Source organism: Peromyscus maniculatus, chromosome 8 (assembly GCF_049852395.1).
Source record: "Peromyscus maniculatus bairdii isolate BWxNUB_F1_BW_parent chromosome 8, HU_Pman_BW_mat_3.1, whole genome shotgun sequence".
Lineage (NCBI taxonomy): Eukaryota > Metazoa > Chordata > Mammalia > Rodentia > Cricetidae > Peromyscus > Peromyscus maniculatus.
Genome location: NC_134859.1, coordinates 89,107,047 through 89,127,844, shown reverse-complemented (window position 1 = coordinate 89,127,844; position 20,798 = coordinate 89,107,047). Strand labels below are relative to the sequence as shown.

At 47.7% G+C, this 20,798-nt stretch overlaps 2 protein-coding genes across 4 annotated transcripts in view; one reads left to right on the top strand and one right to left on the bottom strand.

The window, feature by feature from the left end:
• Positions 1–10,061, top strand: part of Mpp3 (MAGUK p55 scaffold protein 3) — a 30,665-nt gene extending 20,604 nt beyond the window's left edge. For 2 of the 3 annotated variants that reach the window (XM_006970622.4, XM_015995682.3), the window contains exons 16-19: positions 1,954–2,047; positions 2,210–2,318; positions 4,841–4,963; positions 7,553–10,061. In XM_006970622.4, the coding sequence (XP_006970684.1) occupies positions 1,954–2,047; positions 2,210–2,318; positions 4,841–4,963; positions 7,553–7,729 (503 nt within the window). In that variant the 3' untranslated portion in view covers positions 7,730–10,061. Of the gene's footprint in view, positions 1–1,953; positions 2,048–2,209; positions 2,319–4,840; positions 4,964–6,972; positions 7,146–7,552 lie in introns of those variants that run through there. The other variant, XM_076543408.1, reaches the window with a different exon arrangement.
• Positions 10,062–15,123: 5,062 nt separating this feature from the next.
• On the bottom strand, positions 15,124–20,764 carry Cfap97d1 (CFAP97 domain containing 1). Its single transcript, XM_006970623.4, has 6 exons — positions 20,585–20,764; positions 19,746–19,816; positions 19,370–19,488; positions 16,531–16,654; positions 15,907–15,963; positions 15,124–15,268 (listed from the first exon to the last, which is right to left on the bottom strand). The coding sequence occupies exons 1-5, from the start codon at positions 20,706–20,708 to the stop codon at positions 15,907–15,909; spliced, it is 495 nt and encodes a 164-aa protein (XP_006970685.1). The 5' UTR covers positions 20,709–20,764; the 3' UTR covers positions 15,124–15,268.
• Between the last annotated feature and the right edge of the window lie 34 nt (positions 20,765–20,798).

Genomic DNA, 20,798 nt, shown 5'->3' with positions numbered 1-20,798 from the left:
TGTCTGTTCTCTGACCCCAGGTAAGTTTATTAAGGTACACAATATTTTGGTGAACACAATACCACCACACACACACACACACACACACACACACTCACTCACTCACTCACTCACAAACTCACTCATTACTGTCCCTGAGATGCCTGTACTCAGAATTCAGGCCTGTCTGATTCCAGGCACCCACAGCAAGGAGAAGTCAGGGAAGGCTTCCAAGAGGTGGTGACCTTTAGGTTGACTGTTGAGGTGTAAATAGAAGTCTCCCGGGCAGAAAAGAAAGGAAGCATTGGCTATACAGAGGGAGCAATATGTGCAAAGGGTTGATGGTGTGACCCAGGGTAGCTGTGCTAAGGACTGGGAATATTAGTGTGGACAGTGAGGCGGGAGATGAAGCTGCATTGGAGGTTGGGCATGTCATGACAGTCTCGTGGGCTCCTGAAATGTTTAACATCAAATCATCAGATAAAAGTCTGAAGACAATGGCATGGAAAAGGGCCCTTGGCAACTCCTTGGGGGATTGGCCTGATGCCACATGGGAACAGGGCATCCTAGGGGTGGCCCCAAGGCTGGCTAATTCCAAGTTTTTATATCTTCTGGAAAAAGCTATGTGTTGCCCTTCATATATCCTCTCATTCTGTGAAGACCTGATTGGCCCAGACGTGTGTGTGTGTGTGTGTGTGTGTGTGGTGTGTGTGTGTGTGTGTGTGTGTGTGTGTGTGTGTGAGAGAGAGAGAGAGAGAGAGAGAGAGAGAGAGAGAGAGAGAGAGAGAGAGAGAGAGAGCGAGCATTTCATCATGGACATCAGTAGGGACGCTGCATTTTAGAAGTATGTCCAAGAGCTGATGCCGCTGAAACCCATCCAGGCGGTACAGGGGCTGCCTGTCTGCATGGCTCCTTTTTTCTCAAAATGAGAATTAACTGCATAAGGAACGGACAGCCCAGGCCTGGGCAGTGGCTCAGTGGGAGAATGCCTGCCTGGAAAACACAAGCCCCTGAGTTTGGGTCCAAGTTCACATAAAAAAGCGAGTGCGGTGACCTTTACTGATAATTCCCCTGCTGGGAAGGTGGAGACGGGTGCAACCCCCCCCCACTCCCCACCCCCTCCTCACCACCCCCCCCCACTGGCCAGCTGAATTGACGAGTTCCAGAGACTGTCTCCAAAAATCATCCCCCAGGAAGGCATCTGGAGAATGACATCTAAGGCTGACCTCTGTCCTCCACACATGCAAGTACATAAGCATGCACATGTCCCTGCATTCTCACGTGCACATGCATATGCGCACACGCACGCGCGCGCGCGCGCGCGCACACACACACACACACACACACACACACAGCTTAAAGCAGGGTCAAATGTATTTGTGCCCTTTGGCTCTCAGATGAAAAAATCTAAACCAGAAGCTCCAACTAGATGCTTTTCAGAGGGTATTTAAAAGCCCCGGCATCAAGAACAGAGCCCAGCAGGGTAGCAGAAGCCTGTGCTTGGCACAGAACCAAAAGATTGTCCCTGGCTCTGACTGGCTAGGTTTGGGGGCATGGTGCTAACTGTCTCTGGACCTTGAGTTCCCCAGCTACCAAATAATATTCCTGGAGTCTGAGGATTGAGGCTCAATTGTAGAGAGCTTGCCTAGCGTCCCTGAAGCCCTGGGTCCGGTTCCCAACACCACATCATCTATGTGTGATGGTACACATTTGTGACCTCAGCACTGGAGAGGTGGAGGCAGGAGGATCAGAAGTTCAGGTCATTCTCAGCTACATCATGAGTCGGAGGCCAGCCTGGGAAACAGGAGACCCTGTCTTTAAACGGAGGGGGTCCTCTTTTGCCTGTATTGAAGACTTGGACCATTTGAGGACCCTTGATGAATACAAGTGGCTGATTCGTGCAGAGGTCGGGGATGAGCTCTGGGGCAGGCGCACAGTCTTGCTGCTCTTGAGCAATTCTTCTTTCTTTAAAAGACACCACCAGGCCCCGGAAGAGCCATGAGAAAGAAGGGGTGGAGTATCACTTCGTCTCCAAGCAAGCGTTCGAGGCTGACTTACATCACAACAAGTGCGTTGCTTCATGAGCCAGTGTGTCCTCTGGTAACTGTGTGTTTCCGTGATCACCCGTTTGTGTGTGTGTGTGTGTGTGTGTGTGTGTGTGTGTGTGTGTGTGTGTGTGAAGTTGGAGCTGCACAGAAACTGAAGCCTCTCCCCTTTGTTGGTGTTTTAGGTTCCTGGAACATGGTGAATATAAGGAGAATCTCTATGGGACCAGCCTGGAGGCCATTCGGGCTGTTATGGCCAAAAACAAAGTTTGCCTGGTGGATGTAGAACCGGAAGTGAGTTCCTGGGCCGTCTGGGCATGCGAGTCTATGGAACTTGTAACCCAGGGTGGTTATCCATTCTATGGAACACTTGAGATCAGTCTAAGGAAGTTTTAGCTCAGAACACTGATGTTAGGCATGCTTGATCCTCTCCGTGAGAATTGGATGAAAGCTTGATAGCCCCAAACAGGCCCTGCTGTTCTCAAGTACAGGATTAATTGGAGGGAGCCCAGGGACCCCCTGAGTAGCCCAGATACCCAGATATCCTACATGGAGCAAATCATACAACATGTTACATGGTGGCACATGCCTGTAGTACCAGAACTGGGGAGGCTGAGGCAAGATGATGGTGAGTTTGAGGTCAGCCTGGGCTACACAGTAAGTACCTGTCAAAAAAGCATAGGGATAGGTTATAGAGATGGCTTAGCAGCTCAGAGTGCCCGATGATCTTCCGGAGGACCCAAGTTCAGTTCCTAGTACCCATGTCAAGTGGCTCACCACCTGCAACTCCAGTTCCAGGGGGATCTGATGCCCTCTCTGGACTCTGCTGGCGTTGCACTCGCATGTGCACACACCCACACACAGGCACACACACACACACACACACACACAGGCACACACAGACACACACAGACACACACACACACACACACACACACACACACACACACACACACGCAGGCACACACACATATGCAGTGGTTTTAAAAGTCCCTGGCTCTATTTGGCCGATTGTTATAGGACAGAAAATTATTAGTGTGTTCACAGGCCACACTGTTGTTCTCCTTCCTCGCCAGTCTCCTGCCTCTACTGGAACAATTATATGTAGTGAAGGAGAGGCCCCCCGGGAAGAGTTGGGGGACAGCCTGGCCTGCGCAGAGCTTCGAAGCCTGTCCCAGTTCCCCACAGCTGGAGATCTGCAGGCTCCACAGGCATCTGGCCATCTTGACCTTGTCTTTCAGAAAAACTCCCTCCCTTTGAACTCAGCATAAGGATTTTTTTTCCTACTACAGGAACAGTGTTTATGTTATGGTATAAACTGTGAGCTTTTACCTGAGTCGGCTTGAAACACATTTCTAAAAGCACATTTTGCCTGGAAGGGAACACCTCGCTCATTTGTGCTCACTGTGAGTTGGTAGTTGAACATCAACATCTGGAGACTGGAGAGATGGCCCAGCAGCTAAGAGCACATACTGCTTTTGCAGAAGGCTAGAGCTCGGTTCCCAGTTTTCATGCGGGGTGCCTCATAGCTGCCTGTAATTGCAGCTCCAGGGGGTCCATCACCCTCTTTGGGCCTCCTCAGGCACCTGCTCTCATACGCAGGTGTGAGTGGGTGTGCTTTTACAAAGGACCTGGGTTCACTTCTTAGCACTACATGGTAGCTCACAAACTGTAACCAATTCTAGGGGGTCCAACCCCATCTTTGGGCCTCCAAGGGCACCAGGCACACACAGGCAAAACATTCATCCACATAAAAATAAAATAAATCTTTTTAAAACTATCAAAATACAAATGTCGAAGATTTGTTTGAAATCCTTATTTTATTTTTATGTGGATGAGTGTTTTGCCTGCCTGTAAGTCTGGGCACTACTTGTATACAGTGCCTGAGGAGTCCAGAAGACGGCATTGGATCCCTTGGAACTGGAGTTAAAAATGTGAGCCACCACCATGTGGGTGCTGGGAAATCGAAATTGGGTCCTCTAGAAGAGCAGGCCAGCCAGTGCTTTTGAGTGCTGAGTTATCTCTCCAGCTCCTCCAAGATTTTCATTTTTTTTTTTTCCCGAGACAGGGTTTCTCTGTACACAGAGAAACTGTGTACAGCCCTAGCTATCATGGCTTTATAGACCAAGCTGGTCCAGAACTCAGGGATCCTCCTGTCTTTGCCTCCTGAGTGCTGGGATTAAAGGTGTGCACCACCACACCCAGGCTCTCAAATACTTTTTAAAACAAGATTTTAGTGTGTATGCAGATAGGGCATAGAAATTCAACACCAGTGTTTACAGATAGAGGCCTTTACCCCGCGCAGGAGGCATACTCTGTTCGCAGTGTGATGTGGGAAAGCAAAAATCTGTGCTTGTTTCAAGTGATTCCATAGGTCATCCCTTCATTTACCTTGCAAAGCTTTGCTTCTTTGAATATCAGAAGGGGGTCTGTGGGATGGCCCAGTCACACACAGTGTAGGCAGATTGATGGTGGATGGCTGAAATGTAGCACACGGCGCGCCTCGTGCCCTTGGCTCAGCTATGGGCAGATACAAAAGAGCCCAAGGAGGTTAATTGACTTGGAGTGTCTCAGCTAAGAGAGACTGAGCTGAGGTCTGGACTTCTCTACTCTCCTCAAGCAACCTATCTGGCCCAGAGGAGTTCAGCGTCAAGGTGAAGGATGAGAGAATGTGGCTAGTCTGTCTGGTAGAGGCCCATCGTCTCAGGACTGACCACCAGGACCATTGCCATTGAGGACAGAAGCCCAGGAGGACTGAGCTTTCGGAATGTATGTGTTGCAAAAAAAAGCGTATAATTTTCTGGGATTTTTTTTAGGCATTAAGACATCTGAGGACCCCCGAGTTTAAACCCTATGTTATATTTGTGAAGCCTGCAATTCAGGAGAAAAGGAAGACACCACCTGTGTCCCCAGACTCTGAGGACACAGCAGCTCCGCTTGTAAGTTTTAGGTTGATCTTGACCGTTTCTCCTTTGAGGGGGTACACCTAGCTGACTACGGGTACTCCGAGGAAGAGGGACAGAGGGCATGCCTTCTGCATAAGGCTATCTTTAGCCCTTTTATAAGACTAAGAAAAGATGATCACATGGCCAGAAGTTTCAAGGTGGGTGGGGACCATGCCTTCTAACTCAGCAGGGTGTCTTTGCCTGGACTCGCCACCCTCTATAACCTCATGTCAACATCCTCCCCTAAAAGGGAACTGATAGCTAGCTGTCAGGGGCCCTGTGTGAGTGCAACGGACCACATTCGGCTGTTGAATTTCTGAGTCAAACCCAAGTGTTGCATGTGTGTATGGAGTGTGTATGTGCAGGTCATATGTGCAGGGTGTGTGTGTGTGCATGTACACAAGTGTAAGTATGGAGGTCAGAGGTCAGCTTTAGGTGTCTTTCTTCAGGAATTGCCACCTTGGTTTTTATTTATTTTGTTCTACTAGTGTGTGTGTGTGTGTGTGTGTGTGTGTGTGTGTGTGTGTGTGCGCGCGCACTTGCACATGCATGCACACATGCATACACTCACACTCTTGCTTCTAACAGTGGACAAAGTGGACAAAAATGGGACTGAAGGTCCAGGGGCTGTGTGGAGACACTTCAGAGGGCTTCTGAGTGTGCAAGTGGCCCTGGAAGAAAGATTGTAAAGCACCTCCCTGAGGAACCTGGGTTTTTCCCTCTTGACAGACAGAAGAAGAAATGAGCTCAGTCTATTCTTTCTGGGCCTTCGTCACTCATCCCGGAAATTACTGATGCCCACAGAAAAGTGGCAGAAAGAATTTTGGAAGTAGGTCTCCGTGGAGGAGGCTAGGATTCCACCGTCCCATATGGCGGTGTGAAAACAGGTCCCTAGAAGCAGAGAAGGCAACAGAGGGCTGCAGAGGGACAGAAAGGGACACAGGTGAAGCCAGCAACAGATTCGATGTTGTGTTTTCTCGAGTAGACCTGTCCCTTTCTCCACAAAGCAGGCTCGTTGTCCATGCTACACGATTGAAATCCCAAATCCTAGGGACTCTGCATGAAGCACCACCAGGCTGGGTAAGGCAGAGTTTTGTGTAGATCTTAGTGCTAGGGTTGGAAATGAAACGAGGTGCCCTAGGAAGTGGGGAATTTGAGCAGAGTTGTCCCAAGGCTCTCTTAAGTCATTCTTCCTTCTCTGGCCTGATAATTCAGCCCTGGTGTCAAACAAAGAATCAATGGCTCCTTAGGAATGAAAAAGTCAACACAGAGGGTGCTTATGTGGCGGGCAGGGTGTTGAGGCCAGAGGCTGAGATCAGCTATCTTCCTCTCTCCCTTCTCCATCCTATTTTTGAGGCAGAGTCTCTCTGAAACTGGAGCTTGCCATTTTGGCTAGTCTGGGCTGGCCAGCAAGCCCCTGGGATTTACCTATCTCTGCCTGACCCTGCTCTGCCTGGTGTTGGGGTTGTAGATGCGCACCCACCCACCCAGCTTCTACACGGGTGCGTGAGATCTGAACTTGGGTCCTCATTCTTGTGTGGCAGACACTCTACCTAATGAGCCATCTTTTCAGCCCCCCCCCCTTTTTTTGTGTGTGATGTTTAGGATTGATCCCCAAGCCTCACATACATTAGGCAAGTGGTCTGCCACCAGTCAACAGACCTCTATTTTTTGGATACAGGGTCTTGCTTTGTAGCCCAGGCTGGATTGGAACTCATGATCTTCTTGCCTTAGCCTCCTAAGTGCTGGGATTACTGGTGTGCACAGCCACAGCCAGCTTCACACCTCTCTGGAAACATTTTTGGGTCAGGAATATGATGCTGACATTTATACACAGATATAACAAGGCACCCCGAAACAATGATGTAGCACGAATCTTAAAGAGTCTTATTAATAAAATCAAGCCTGAGCCAGGTATTGGGGTGAACTGGAAGGTCAGAGAACCAGAACAAGCCACAGCTAACGTCACCTGGCCAACTTCTCAGCTGATCCTGTTTCCTCAGACTGGAAGCCTCTGCGTCCTCATATCCGAATGGCTCTCAGCTGAACTATGCTGCTCGAAAGCCTGAAAGTTTAACCAGGCAAATGCTTCTAGTTCCTGCTCCTCACGCCTTTCTGCTTTCTACCACCATTCCCTGGGATTAAAGGCTCACTTTCTGGGATTAAAGGCGTGCGTCACCATGCTTGGCTGTATCCTTGAACACGTGGATTTCTGCCTAGCTCTGCCTCCCAAGTACTGGGATTAAAGGCGTGTGCTACCACTGCCTATCCTCTATGTTTAATATTGTTGTGGTTCTGTCTCTGACCCCAGATAAGTTTATTAGGGTGCACGTTATTTCGGGGAACACAATACCACCACACAGTGGTTCTCAGTTCGGAGGTCCTCGGGATATTTTGTAAGTGAATGATTGTGTCTGCTGCCCACTGATTTCCTTCTGTGTGATGTGCTTCTACTACACACTACTCTCATGCTCACGGTTAAGGTTATCTATAGGACACAGGCATCCATTTGGCACATTAAATAAATGCAGGTTCTGACAGGGGAGTGTTCCCCCAGACTCCATACTGTCTCTTCCCTTGCAGGATGAACAGCAGCAAGAGATGGCCACCTCTGCCACCTTCATCGATCAGCACTATGGGCACCTGATAGACACTGTGCTTGTGAGGGAGGACCTGCAGGGCATCTGCAGCCAGCTCAGAGCTGTCATAGAGAAGCTGAGCAAGGACACTTACTGGGTACCCATCGGCTGGGTGAGGTAACTTATATAGCATCCAGTCTGGAGGGACCTCGAAGACCACATTGTCCAGCCTCCCTCATTATTGTCAAGGAATCTCGAGTACAGAGAGGGGCAGGATTTCCCACAAACTCTCGTCACTGAGTGTTAGTGGGAAGCCTTGTTTGGTGTTGGATTTTTGTCTGTCTTTTTGCACTGCACCCCTTCGTGGGCTGAGTTGAAAGGGGGCAGTTCACAGAACAACATGTCATTCATTAAAGTCTCGCAGGCAAGTTGGCCTTGATTCTTTGTACCAAAGCTATGAAGCCACTGTCTTTGGGGGTGGTGGTGGTGAATTTATATAGTGATTTACGGTGATGTTTCAGCTTTATAAATAGGACACTTCACTGGTCCAGCTTTGTTGGAAATTGTTCTCCCCGAGGGGATCTTCTGTGCAAATGAAGACCTGTCTTGCAGCCCTGAAATATTGCTTTAAAAAAAATGTTTTGTTTTTTTTTTTTGATCGTGCTTGCTGGGTGGTAGGGAAATTGATTCCCTGACTTTTCACGTAGTGCACATACATGATGTTTTTCCTGCAAGACAGAGGCACACTAACAGTCCACATGGCTCACTAGACTATTCTACAATGCAGCAGTGCCTTCGGGGACTCTTGAGGAATGTCAGGCTGCCTGTCCCCTTTCTGAATACCCCGTGCCCCTGAAAGTGAGTCCTTGCTGTGTTTGTCCTATAGCATCAGTTGTCCGTCATTATGCCTTGGTACTAGGCTGACTCTATTTTCAGATTTGGGCTCCTGTTGTGCTGGATTGTGGGGGATCAGATGACGCCCCCCATCTGTCAAAGCTGTGTCTAAGCCACAATAAATGAGTCCTGTCAAAAGTATATAGACTCAGAGTGTGAGTCTGTCGTGGTGTCTCGAAGCAGCAGTGATTTCTCAAGGGACTGTGACAGGTCATAGCAGCTCAGAGAATTTGACTTCTGATGAGCTATCAGTTACGTCAGTTCTGTACTGGCTGTGATGCTGGCTGGGAGTCTTGCGCATTGTCTTCGTAAATACACGAAGCTGATGACATCTCAATATTACCATTCATTCCCATTTTACAATTGAGGGGAAAAAATGAGACTTAAGAGATTTGAAATCAAGTGTCCAGGTTTATACAGCTGAAAAACAGTACCAGGCTGAGGAAGTGTGTCCATACATAAAAGTGCTTACCATGCATGCCTAAGGACTTGAGTTCAAATCCCCAGAACCCACATAAAAGCCTCATTTGTAGTGTGTATTCATAACTTCAGTACTTCAGTCAGGAGATAGGGAGTGGAAACAGGAGACTCTCTGGAAACTTTTCATCTGGCTAGTCAGCACTTACTCACCTACGCACACACACACTTTGTGCACTTACACACATACCTGCACGTGCATAATGGTACAGCTGTATATATTTGAGCCTCAAAATTCCTCACGTGAGATACGATCCTTAACCACTATGCCACACTGCCTCCTGCTTTAATGGGTCTATAATGGAGCCTTCCTAATGAAATGACTGATTTGTGAGGGGTATATTCATAGCTGAAATAGTGTGCAGTGTGCTTATAACTTCTAGGACTAAAAGGATGCAGTTTTTACATGTGCAAGGCCAGGCCAACAGTCAAGTACCAGGCAGGCCGTTTGCCGCCCGGCATCTACAAAATTCCAGCTAACTTTCTTGTACAAGAACTCCTGCAACTCTTTGGCTTACCACCAGGTAACCCACTGATCTCTTTTGTAGGACTTTCCAGCAAAAGAGCGGGTCCTTCTTATTGGATTTTTAGCAAGTGAAATAGAGACTTAACTATTTCACAGAAATCAAGGCCAGTGGGCAGGGGTGAGGTGGAACTGCCTCCTGAAGGGTGGAGAACTGGGGTCTCGAGTCCACTCCCAGGTAGATGACACTTTAGGAAGAGCTCATTCCTGGCCAGCTCACACCTGCAGCATGGTGGAGACCTTACCTGGTTACAGTTCGATGTAGGTGACTTGCCCTCCAGCATTGAGCCCTGGGTGACTTTAAAAAATGCATGTCATACTAAAAAGTCATTTTCTGCTTACTCCGTATTTTTAGCCAGTTCTCAGATGAGGTGGTAGAACTCAGTGTGGATTTTGAGGTAAGGCATGAAAATGGGCTTGGTTTATTTGCAATTAAAGTACCTTCCCTTCTCCCGGGACAAATTATGTTCACAGCTGTTTGTCTGCTATGAGATCCGTGGGAGCTGAGAGGATAGGGTCCCAGGGACAGGTGTCATCTGGAAGGCATGTTTTTGCTGTTTATACAAAGCAGAGAATGTTGTTACAAAATAAATAAATAAAATGTACTAGTTTGCAAATATGTATTGGTGGAGTGTGTGTAAATGCAAGTCCAACCCAACGCACAATATGTGTGTTCTGAGCCCCCAGCAAAAAGGCTGGCAAAAGTTCCTCACTCCTAACCTGCACACCAGTACAGCTCTATCTATGCCTCTCAAGGAAAAATGTTTCATTCCTTGGGCCTTTAAACACAGTTAAGTCTTTGGTCTGTGTCTATAACTAGAGAAATGTGAGCTCTAGAGGACTTTTCAAGGTCAAGAATGTTAAATGGATCCTACACGTGTTGCTACTGCCCATCCTGCCCCCGTGGCAGACATCACTCATCGATTACAGAACTCGTCTGCCTTTGGCTCTTTCAACATAGTTTTCAGTATCAGTGCATGCCATCCTTGGTCCAGTGATAAGTAGCCTTCCCTGCCTCCCAGCCCATTCCTTGCAAAAGAGAGATCTGAGGTTGTAACCCCCTGCCAATCACAGCTCACATGTGTTTAACCTCAGCCAATAGTGCCTTTGCTATGCTATTATATGTATATCTCCAGTGCTTTACAGCATGTGGGCATTTAAACTGTGCACGTATTTATCTAGTGCCGTACCTGCCTTCTGTGCCACCAACCACGGGATCAGGCGTCCAAGCAGTGATTAAATTATTTTTGCTTGCCTTGTGTGGTGTGGGTGTGGGTGTGGGTCTTTTGCCTTCGCATATGTCTCTGTACCATGTGGGTGCTGGGAATCCGATCTGGGTTTCTGGAAGAGCAGCCAATGCTCATAACTACTGAGTCATCTCTCCAGCTCCTGGTTTGCTATTTTGAGGACAGATTTTAGTAGGCTGGCCTCACCCCACTGGGCCTTGAATTCACGATCCTCCTGCCTCTGCCTCCCAAGTACTAGGATTACAGGTGTAACAATGACAGCTCTTGATATATTTAACAATTACAAACTTCAGCATGCATATAAAGTCCGTTTTGGAATCAGACAGTTAAGATCCAATCAGCTAGTGGGCGGTGGTGGCGCATGCCTTTAATCCCAGCACTTGGGAGGCAGAGCCAGGTGGATCTCTGTGAGTTCGAGGCCAGCCTGGGGTACAGAGTGAGTTCCAGGAAAGGTGCAAAGCTACACAGAGAAACCCTGTCTCGAAAAATAAACAAACAAACAAAAGAACCAATCAGCTGCATTTGTTTGGTGGATTGATCATCCCTTCCTTTTCTCTGCCCTTTGAATATATTCTCTAACCATCGATTCCTTTAGTTAGGCCAGTGGTTTTAGGACAAGGTGGTATGGAATCATTTTCATTTTTTCTTCCTCCTCTAAATACAATGAAACTCCTTGCATAAAGGAAGTCTGAGAACCGTAAAACCCGCCTAGGAACAGACTTGGAGTCTCTGCAATGTGGTGGGTCCCCTGCACTTCTTCTGTGTCCCTCATAGCCTAGAGACTGGGCTATGGAGAGGCCTTACACAGAACCAACCTCAGGCAAAGACGAAAAATAAATGAGAAAATGAATGCTTGCTTCCCCAGGAGAAGAAAGAGAAGTCCATTAGAGTACAAGGCAAGAAGCCCTGCCTCCTTCGGGCCCTATAGCCCAAGGCCCTGGGTGGAGCCAATGTCACTACAACATCCTAAGCAAGGAAAGAGAGTCGTCAGCTTGCAGTTATGCGGACACCGTGCACACAGTGATATCAGTAATCAATTCCCCCGAAACAAAAGAAAACATAGAAAACCTGAGTGATGAGACAGACCTGAAAGAGAACCCATCAAAAGTCACGGAAGTAGGGAAGTAGGCTGGCTCACTGGGTAAAGGCGCTTGCCTCTGGAGCCCGGTGTCTTCTGGAGCCCCGGGCCCTCTGGAGCCCAGTGCCCTCTGAAGCCCAGTGCCAAGATGTTAGGAGAGAAGCTGTCGCCACAGAGACGTCCTCTCTTTACACTTATGCCATGGTGCATGCCCTAAATGCATGGTGCACAGATGCATGGATACACACACTCGCACTAATTATAATTTTTTTCAAGTTATAGAAGCAAAAAATACAAAGCGAAACTTAAAACTTGGGTGAACTCAAAAGTGTGATATTTATAGTATCAGAGTCCCAGCAGATGACGACAAAGGTCAAGACAGTTATATTCAGAGAGACAGTGGCTGAACCAACGCCTCCCATTCAGGAGAAAGATGGCCTACAGTTCAAGAAGTAGATCAAATCAAATTTCAAGTATGAGTTGGGAACCTTTACACGTCCTATTTAATCTCCTAGAAAACGAAGATTAAGGGGGAAGAATACCAACCTTAAAAACAGCAAAAAATAGCCAGGAAGGAAAGTCATTCAGGTTCTATTTTTGCATCGGGAAGAAGTGGTAAGCACGTCACGATCTGAGGACAAAGAACTATTAATGCTGGAGCCTGCGATCGTGAGACTATCTTAGGAAGGAGGGGGATGGACAGTGTTCCCAGAGGAGGGACACAAAATTGTGGAGACCTGCGCTCCAAAAGCAGCTCTAAACAAAGACGTGAACAGAGGAGAGAGTGGAGCGTCCAGAAGGGATGAGCCAAGGAGCTAGAACAGACCCACAGCTTTTCAGCTTCTTTACCCCACACTGGCTGGGCAAAACAAAGTAACCATCTTCTGTGGTGCTAAATATTCGTACAGAAACCACTTTTGCATTTTATGACTTTGCCGGGGGGGGGGGGGGGGGGGGGGGACACGGGGACGGGGACGGACAGGATGACAATGATGGATTTTTGAGACGGGTTTCTCTGTGTAGCCCTGACTGTCTTGGAGCTCACTTTGTAGACCAGGCTGGCCTTGAACTCACAGATATCCGCCTGCCTCTGCCTCCCCAGCGCTGGGATTGAAGGCATGTGCTGCCACGCCTGGCTCATTTTTGTATTTTAAAAGGAATGAGGAGGGCCTGAGAAGATGACTCAGCGGCTAATGCACTTGCCATGCAAAGCTGAAGACCTGGGTTCAAATCCGCAGAGCCCAAATAAAGTTGGCATGGTAGCTTGTGTCTGTAATTCCAGCCTACTGGTAGGCAGAGACAAGAGACTTCCCAAATGCTCAAGGGTAGGTTAGTCTGGTGTACACACAGCTAACGACAAAAAGACCCTGTCTCCAACAAGGTGGGGAAAGAGATCTGACACTTAGATTGTCCTCTGACCCCAACACACACATCATTTAAGAAATAAAGAGGGCCGGGGAGTGGTGGTGCACGCCTTTAATCCCAGCACTTTGGGAGGCAGAGGCAGGCAGATCTCTGTGAGTTCGAGGCCAGCCTGGTCTACATCTACAAAGTGAGTTCCAGGACAGCCAGGCCTCTGTAGAGAGACCCTGTCTCAAAATAAATAATAAACAAATAAATAAATATAAATGAATGAATGAATGAGAGTAGAGTATTAAAACATGGATTTTTAAACAGCAGTGGTTATGATGATGTCCAATAAAGCAGACCAGAGGAAGACAATTACTAGTGACAAACAGAGGAGATTAAAAGAAGATAAATCAACATACCAAGAAGACACAGTGATCTTAAAGGAGTATGCGCCCAAGGGGAGAGCTTCAAAAACCTGTGACAATGAAGTAAAAATGGACAGGACTGGGAACGGCCCCGTTAAGAGTGCTTGCTGCTCTTTCTGAGGGACAGGGTTCATTTTCCAGTACCCACACAGGGTGGCTCAAAACAACTTCTAAATCCAGATCTGGGAGACATGACAGCCTCTTCTAGTCTCTGTGGGCACCTGCACATGTGTACATACACACACACCAGTAAGAATAAACTCTTTACATTGATAGAGCTGAATGGAAAAAATTGATAAATCCACAAACATGGGGAATTTTGATACCCTGCTTTCAGTGATTGATACTAAACTCAATACACTCGCCTCACTAGGCCGTGTCCTGGATCATGAGGTAACCTTAAAAAGCTTAGAAGAATAGAAGTCACAGGATATGTTCTCTAAAGATCAGTTAACACCACAACAGAAGGAAAACTTCAAACATTTGAAATGGTGCCTGATCCAACCAAATGCTGGGGTAGGTCAGTCAAGTCTCTCCAGGGGGATGGGCTCTCTAAGTGTTGGGAAGAGGCATTTAAGCAAAGAGAGTCAGATTTCTCAGCCAGAGAGGACAAGCATAAGACTTAATGGGAAGAGAGAACTGGGGATATCATTGAGTGGGTGGAATGCTTGCCTAGCATGCATGAAGCCCTGGGGTTGATGCCCAGTAGAGTATAAATCCAGCATGGGGGCCCATGCCTATAATCCCAGCACTGGGGAGGTGGAGGCAGGAGGATCATGAATGTAAGATTACCCTTAGCTAGTTAGCAAGTTCAAGGCCATATATAAATACAAATTTGGACCTAAGAAGATGACACAGTCAAGTGATTACAGCACAAACTGAAAACCCAAGTTTGGATCTTTAGCACCCACATAAAAGCCAGGTGCAGGGGTGGCACAGAGACTGGCAGTTCCCTGGAGCTCAGTGGCTCATCCTCCTAGCTCAATCAGTGAGATCTGGATTCAGTGAGAGACCCTGTCTCAAAAACAAGTAGTCAAGACATTGTCAGATGGTCTCCACACCCCGGGCACGTGTGTATACATACACACACATACACACACACACACACACACACACACACACACACACACACACACACACAGGCGGACTTCTTCTGTGCCATGGCCACTTCCCAAATAACCAACACGGAGACTCAATTACAAATGCCTGGCTGATAACTCAGGCTTGTTACTAACTAACTCTTACACTTAAATTAACCTTTATTTTTTATCTATGCTTTGCCACATGGCTAGGTACCTTTTCTTAGTACAGCATGTCCATCTTGCTCTCTCTGCATCTCCCAGTGACTCCTCTGATTCCACCCTTTTTCTTCCCATCATTCTGCTAGTCTGGTTGTCTCCCCTATAATTCCTGCCTGGCTACTGGCCAATCAGCATTTTATTAAACCAATTCGTGTGACAAATCTTTACAGTGTACAAGAGGATTATTCCACAGAGCACTTGCATGCATGCATGCATGCACGCACGCACACACACGAATACACAGGCGTATACAGAGAATACAGATAAATGGCTCATCACGTCTTTCTATTGGCTTGCCCTGTTTTACATGCCAAGCTTTATTGTAACATCCTAAGATGGGGCATGTAGTCGCTCTGGAGTGCCTTGAGATTCCAAGCAGTCAAGAAATTCTGGGTCTTCTCTGTGTCTTTTCCATGGTGAGTAACCTTATGTCCAGAGGAAGGGAGGGGGAGGACAGGTAAGAGGAGGAGGAGGCAGAGGAGGAGGAGAAAGGAGGGGATACCCACAGCAGCACTATTCTTTGGAGAGTCTGGGTATCCACTTCTTCCTTCCTTGAAGGCACAGAACCATGTTACTAATCATATCTAACAAAATGCTCAAATGGCCATGCTTTTTACTAGGCATGGGCCTTAGACCTAGCTTTCAAGCCTAGGTTTCTTGTTAATTTTTTAAATTTAAAACATTTTAAAAATTATTATTATGGGGGGGGGAGCTCATGTGGAGGTCAGAGGACGTTTGTGGAGTGGGTTCTCCCCTTCCACCTTCACACGGAGCTCCAGAGATCAAACTCAGTCCGTGTCTATCAGGCTCACAGCTCCACCTGCTGAACCACCGCACCCCCCCCTGCTAATGTCTTGGTGGCACAGATCACTTCCCCTTAGACTCCCACAAAGCCTCAAAGCTGGCGGCAGAAAAACATCATTTCCAGAGACGTTAACGAGCCCTGGGCTCCCTGTGTGGGTCTTCATCTCCTCCCCGAGCTGAGCCTTCATTGGTGGTCCGTGGAGTTGTCAGGGCTTTGGTATAACGCTGCTATCGATGTGCTATCATAAAAATGACATACCTATTCTTGCTGGGAGATAAGGTATCTTGTTGTGTTTCTGATATAGCGCCTTGAATTCTTGAAGGAAAAAAAAAATCAGAAAGGATTGCCAATGTGGGCACACGGGAATGAGAGCTGAAATTCTAAATCCTAAGGATGGCTTAGAAAAGGGGGGGGAGAGGGGACCTTTAAAACACTGCTCACAGCTCCCCTGAGCTGTACTGCCTGGCTTGTTTGTTGAGGCAGGGTCTCAATACTAAGTAGTCTAGGCTGTGCTCAAATGAGTCATCCTCCTGCCTCAGCCTCTGTACCAATACTCTCTAGTTGGAAGAATCGTCTCTAGATGGGGCCAATCAACCACACATAGGATCACACTGCCCTCCCCCATGTTTATGCATTCAGCCTTTCTTATGAGTTGGGGCGGGGGGTGCTGCCCAGTGTTTTCTGACATTGACTGGGTAGTTATGACTAAGATGCCTGCCTTTGGCCGTCCCACAGTTTGCATCTGGGGGCTGTGTTCGTTGTGTGGGTTTTTCTCCGAGTGACTGATGATTTACGTGATCTAACTGCAAAGGGATCAGCCTCTACGCTGAGCACAGACTAACTTCAGGTATCCCTGGAACTATGACAAGAGTGGCCACGCACCTGCCAGTCCACCTCCGACACCCTGCGGTCATAGTGAGGTTTGCGGTCACCCAGCCTCTTTAGAATGCCCTGGTTTTCCATGGTGATTCTCACTAGCTCTCGGTTCCTTGCTTCTCTGTTTAAGCTGAAAAACACAAAACCACTAGCATGGGTGAAGAAGAAAGCATTTCTCCTGGATGGGACGAAAGAGGAGAAGGAAGGCCTAGGACAGTGCCCTCCGGAAAATACAGGAAGCATTTACAGGTCTCCGTCAGTAGCCCTCAGCCCCATTGTCCTGCTGGAAGAGTCTAATGTGTTGATATGGGAGAGCGAGCTTAGGTCTTAGTGTCGAGCTAGACTGCACTCCGACTCTAAATGACCTCATGGTGCATAAGACAGCCGTTTTCACCCTGGGCCTTGCCCTGAGAGACTCCACTTCACCAGCAGCTTTTGACTCTATTTTGAGGCTAGAAGATGAGGCTGTACCTCATCTTTGAATAGCACTGTCTGTCCAGTGCCACTCACAATGTCACAGACGGCTAATCTGCTTATTCTGGAGTAGAGAGGTTCCCATTCTGTACATTCACAGAGGTGAACTGGAGTGGTAGAAGCACATGGGTGCATTAGATCCTCAAGAGAAACACTAGGCTCAAGAACCAGACTCAGGGGCTGGAGAGATGGCTCAGAGGTTAAGAGCACTGACTGCTCTTCCAGAGGTCCTGAGTTCAAGTCCCAGCAACCACATGGTGGCTCACAATCATCTGTAATGAGCTCTGGTGCCCTCTTCTGGCCTGCAGTCATACATGCTGTATACATAATAAATAAATAAATCTTAAAAAAAAGAAGGAAGAAAGGAAGAAAGAAAGAAAAAAGAACCAGACCGGGGAAAGGGTGTAGCTCTCTCACCCAGATCCCATAAAGAAGGTGACAACTTGTTTTAGATGTTGATGGTCCCAATTACCTGTCATCTGACCAGATATGTGGGTCAAGGGACGAGCTGAGAACTGACTGTCCCGGGGGCTTCAGGACAGTGCAGTTCCCTCTGTTAATACTTGAATTGTATCTGGTTTTCCTGTTCGCCCATCTGGACCTGAAATCCACCAGTCCACCCATCTAGACCAGGTCTGACCCTTTTGCCTCAGAAGCTGGCCTCAACTCTACAGCTCAAGCTGACCCTGCTACATGATTCTTCTGCCCTTAGCCCCAGCAGCCTCTCCAAGACCCCCATCTGGGTTATCTCATCAAGACAGAGACATGAGACCTTATCAACCTCCCAGCTCTGGCCTCTCAGGCCTTTAAAATATGTGTGTGACTTTCTTCTTTAAGTCTCTGTCATCATTCTGTAACCCACACATATGCGTGCATAAGGAGACATTCACTGTATGGCCATGTAGTGTGTAGACTGAGAGTTAATATAGTAACTAAGATAGGAATAAGAAGTCCTGTTTATCTCAGGCAGGGAGATTCAAAAACAAAGTGGTAGTATTTGTCAAATTGCTCCCAACAATAGCTCAGGACTTGTGAATTTATTATTGACAAATCCAGATGTGTGGAAAGACACAAATGTGCTCATCTGGGTTTCTGACAAAATGAGCTCAGCATGTTGTTAACATTTACCGAGGATTATAGAATGTGGAACCAGGATTGGAAACTTGGCTTGTGTAAGCATGGAAGGCTCCCTATGGATAATGCACACATGCCTGGAGTCAAGTTTGGTTCATCTCCCTTCCCTTGACTTTCAGTTCTGTTTGTGATTTCTTGGTAGATACAGGAATTCTGCCCCCCCTTCCCCCTCTCTCCTTCCCCCTCTCTCCTTCCTCTACGCATACACGCCACCATCCTGGTGTATGCTTTCCTTCCCCTCCCCACACTGCTTTAGCAGGGGTTTTTACAAATGTTACATCTTAGATTGCAGGTGTTTGGGGTTGGGAAATAATGGTCCTCGTCTCATCTCTCTATTTCTGGAGGCACCTAGCATGTAGCACTTGGTCAAGGGTTTTCATGGCACTGATTATTGGAGTGTCCTAGCATAGTCTTGGTTATGATGCTAAATCCAAATGTTTGCGGATCCCCCCCAAATCCATATGCTTGACTGCTAACTCTCAAGGTGATAGTAAGAGGTGAGGTTTTGAGGATGGGATTAACACCCTCATAAAAGAAGTTGGGGGGATGGGTGGCAGTGGCGCATGCCTTTAATCCCAGTACTCAGGAGGCAGAGGCAGGCGGATCTCTGTGAGTTCAAGGCCAGCCTGGTCTGCAAAGCAAGACCCAGGACAGGCACCAAAACTACACAGAGAAAACCTGTCTTGAAAAAAAAGAAAGAAAGAAAGAAAGAAAGAAAGAAGGAAGGAAGGAAGGAAGGAAGGAAGGAAGGAAGGAAGGAAGGAAAGAAAGAAAGAAGAAAAGAAATTGGGGGCGCGAACTCCTGCCCCTCTGCCTTGAGGCTCCAATGCAAAGATGGCTGTCTCTGAAGAAAGCAAACAGCCTCCACACCAAGCCAACCCAGAATCCACTGGTGCCTCCCTCTATCTCTGGATTCCCCAGTCTCCAGAACTAAGAAAGAAACTGTTGCTCACTGCCTTGCACCTGAACCAACACTACATGTGAGCATTCTGCAGAGGTACACAAGTGTGTGCTTGGGACAAGCTCTGAAGAGAGCTAGAGGAACTCTCTTAAAGGACAGCAAAGGTAGACTTGAACTCTGGGGAAAGGTTCCTGCTTTCAGGGAAGCTGTCAATCTTGTAGCATGGTCCCTTGCTTCTCTCCACAAGAACATCCTTCGAGTAACCCTCTCTGGCTCCAACCCCAAGGGAAGGTTGCGTTTCCTGAGAGTGAAATGCAGAGAGAGAGACAACACTACCTTTTCGAAAGATACTCATTCCAGCAGTCCACCTTGGCGGGGCCGCGATGGGCGTTGGCGATTTTCTGGCATAGTTGTTTATTTTCATATTCGATCTTGTCAATTCTCTTTTGTTCACCCTGGCAAGAAACCCCGTCGTGATGACGTCACCACTGTGCTACCTCCACACAGTGGCTCGAGTCACCTTCCTCTGGGACTTGGAGGGAAAAGGGGCCACATTGAGAGCCCTGGTGGAGCCTGGGGCAGAGCTTGGGGAAACTGGGGGTGAATATCAGGAGAGGAGTGCTAATGAATCTTTAGTTCGGTGGGTATTTAGAAGGCTCCAGGAACTGGGTCTCTTTAGAACAAAGATTAAAAAAAAAAATCAGTAAAATACCTGGAGTTTGCTCAATTTTAAAATGTGATGTGTGTGCGCCACTGGAGGTCTGGTATCAACAGCAGGCTTCACTGGAGGATAAAGCATCATTACAGTTCAGGAGCCGAACAGCTTTAGGAAACCACCAGGCCACCCGACCCCGACCGCTGAACATTCTGCTTTTGAGTTTTGACGGAGATCCAGTCTAGCAACTTCAGTTAGGTTTAATTTCCCCCTCTGACATCTCTGGAGAATTCAAGACGGCTTCGTAGTGAGGGCTGGCGAACCCACAAAGATGGGTAGGGAGGCAGTTCAGTAAAGAGTGCCAGTCGCTCAGCACACCGGAGACCCCGGGTTTGATTCCACCCCACCCCCACCCCCACCCCATTGTCTAAACCAAAGTGGTGACAAGCAGACCTGTAATCCCAGCATTCCAGAGGTGGAAGCAGGACAACCAGGTGTTCAAGGTCATCCTTGACCCTCAGTCAGCTCCTGGCCCACCTTGGCTACGTGAGCCCATCTCAAAATTCATAGAGATAAATTTCCTTTCAATCTAATGAAATAACATTTTTCCCCATCCCTTCCCAGCATTACTAGATAGTCTATTGGGCACTGCATTCACATTCTCTAACTGGGGCTCTGAAAAGTTTAAACATTGCTTCTTTCTCGCACACAGACACTCAGGTAGAAGGTAAATGTTGTCACTGATCACCATGCCCTCTTGGCCAAACTCAGGCAGATAAGGCAGATAAGGCCATATCACCCCAAAGCCAGGGCTAGTGGAGTCTCCCGGCACCACTTCTGTGGTGGATCCTTCTAGAACGTCAAACAGCGATGCCCATCCCCAACTGCCCACGTACCTATTTGTACTCTATTCTTGTGTAATATGTAGTGGCCAAAGTCCAGTTTCTTCCTGAAGGTTGTGCTTTGCCTGTGATTAGAGACGATAACAGGGTAGGCCAGGTAATCCAGGGAATTGTTCATTTTCTCCTCCTAGTCTCACTTCAGAAATGAGACACCTTGACTCCTCTGTGAGGCACTTAGCTGTCCCTATGATGGGGTGTCATAGATACC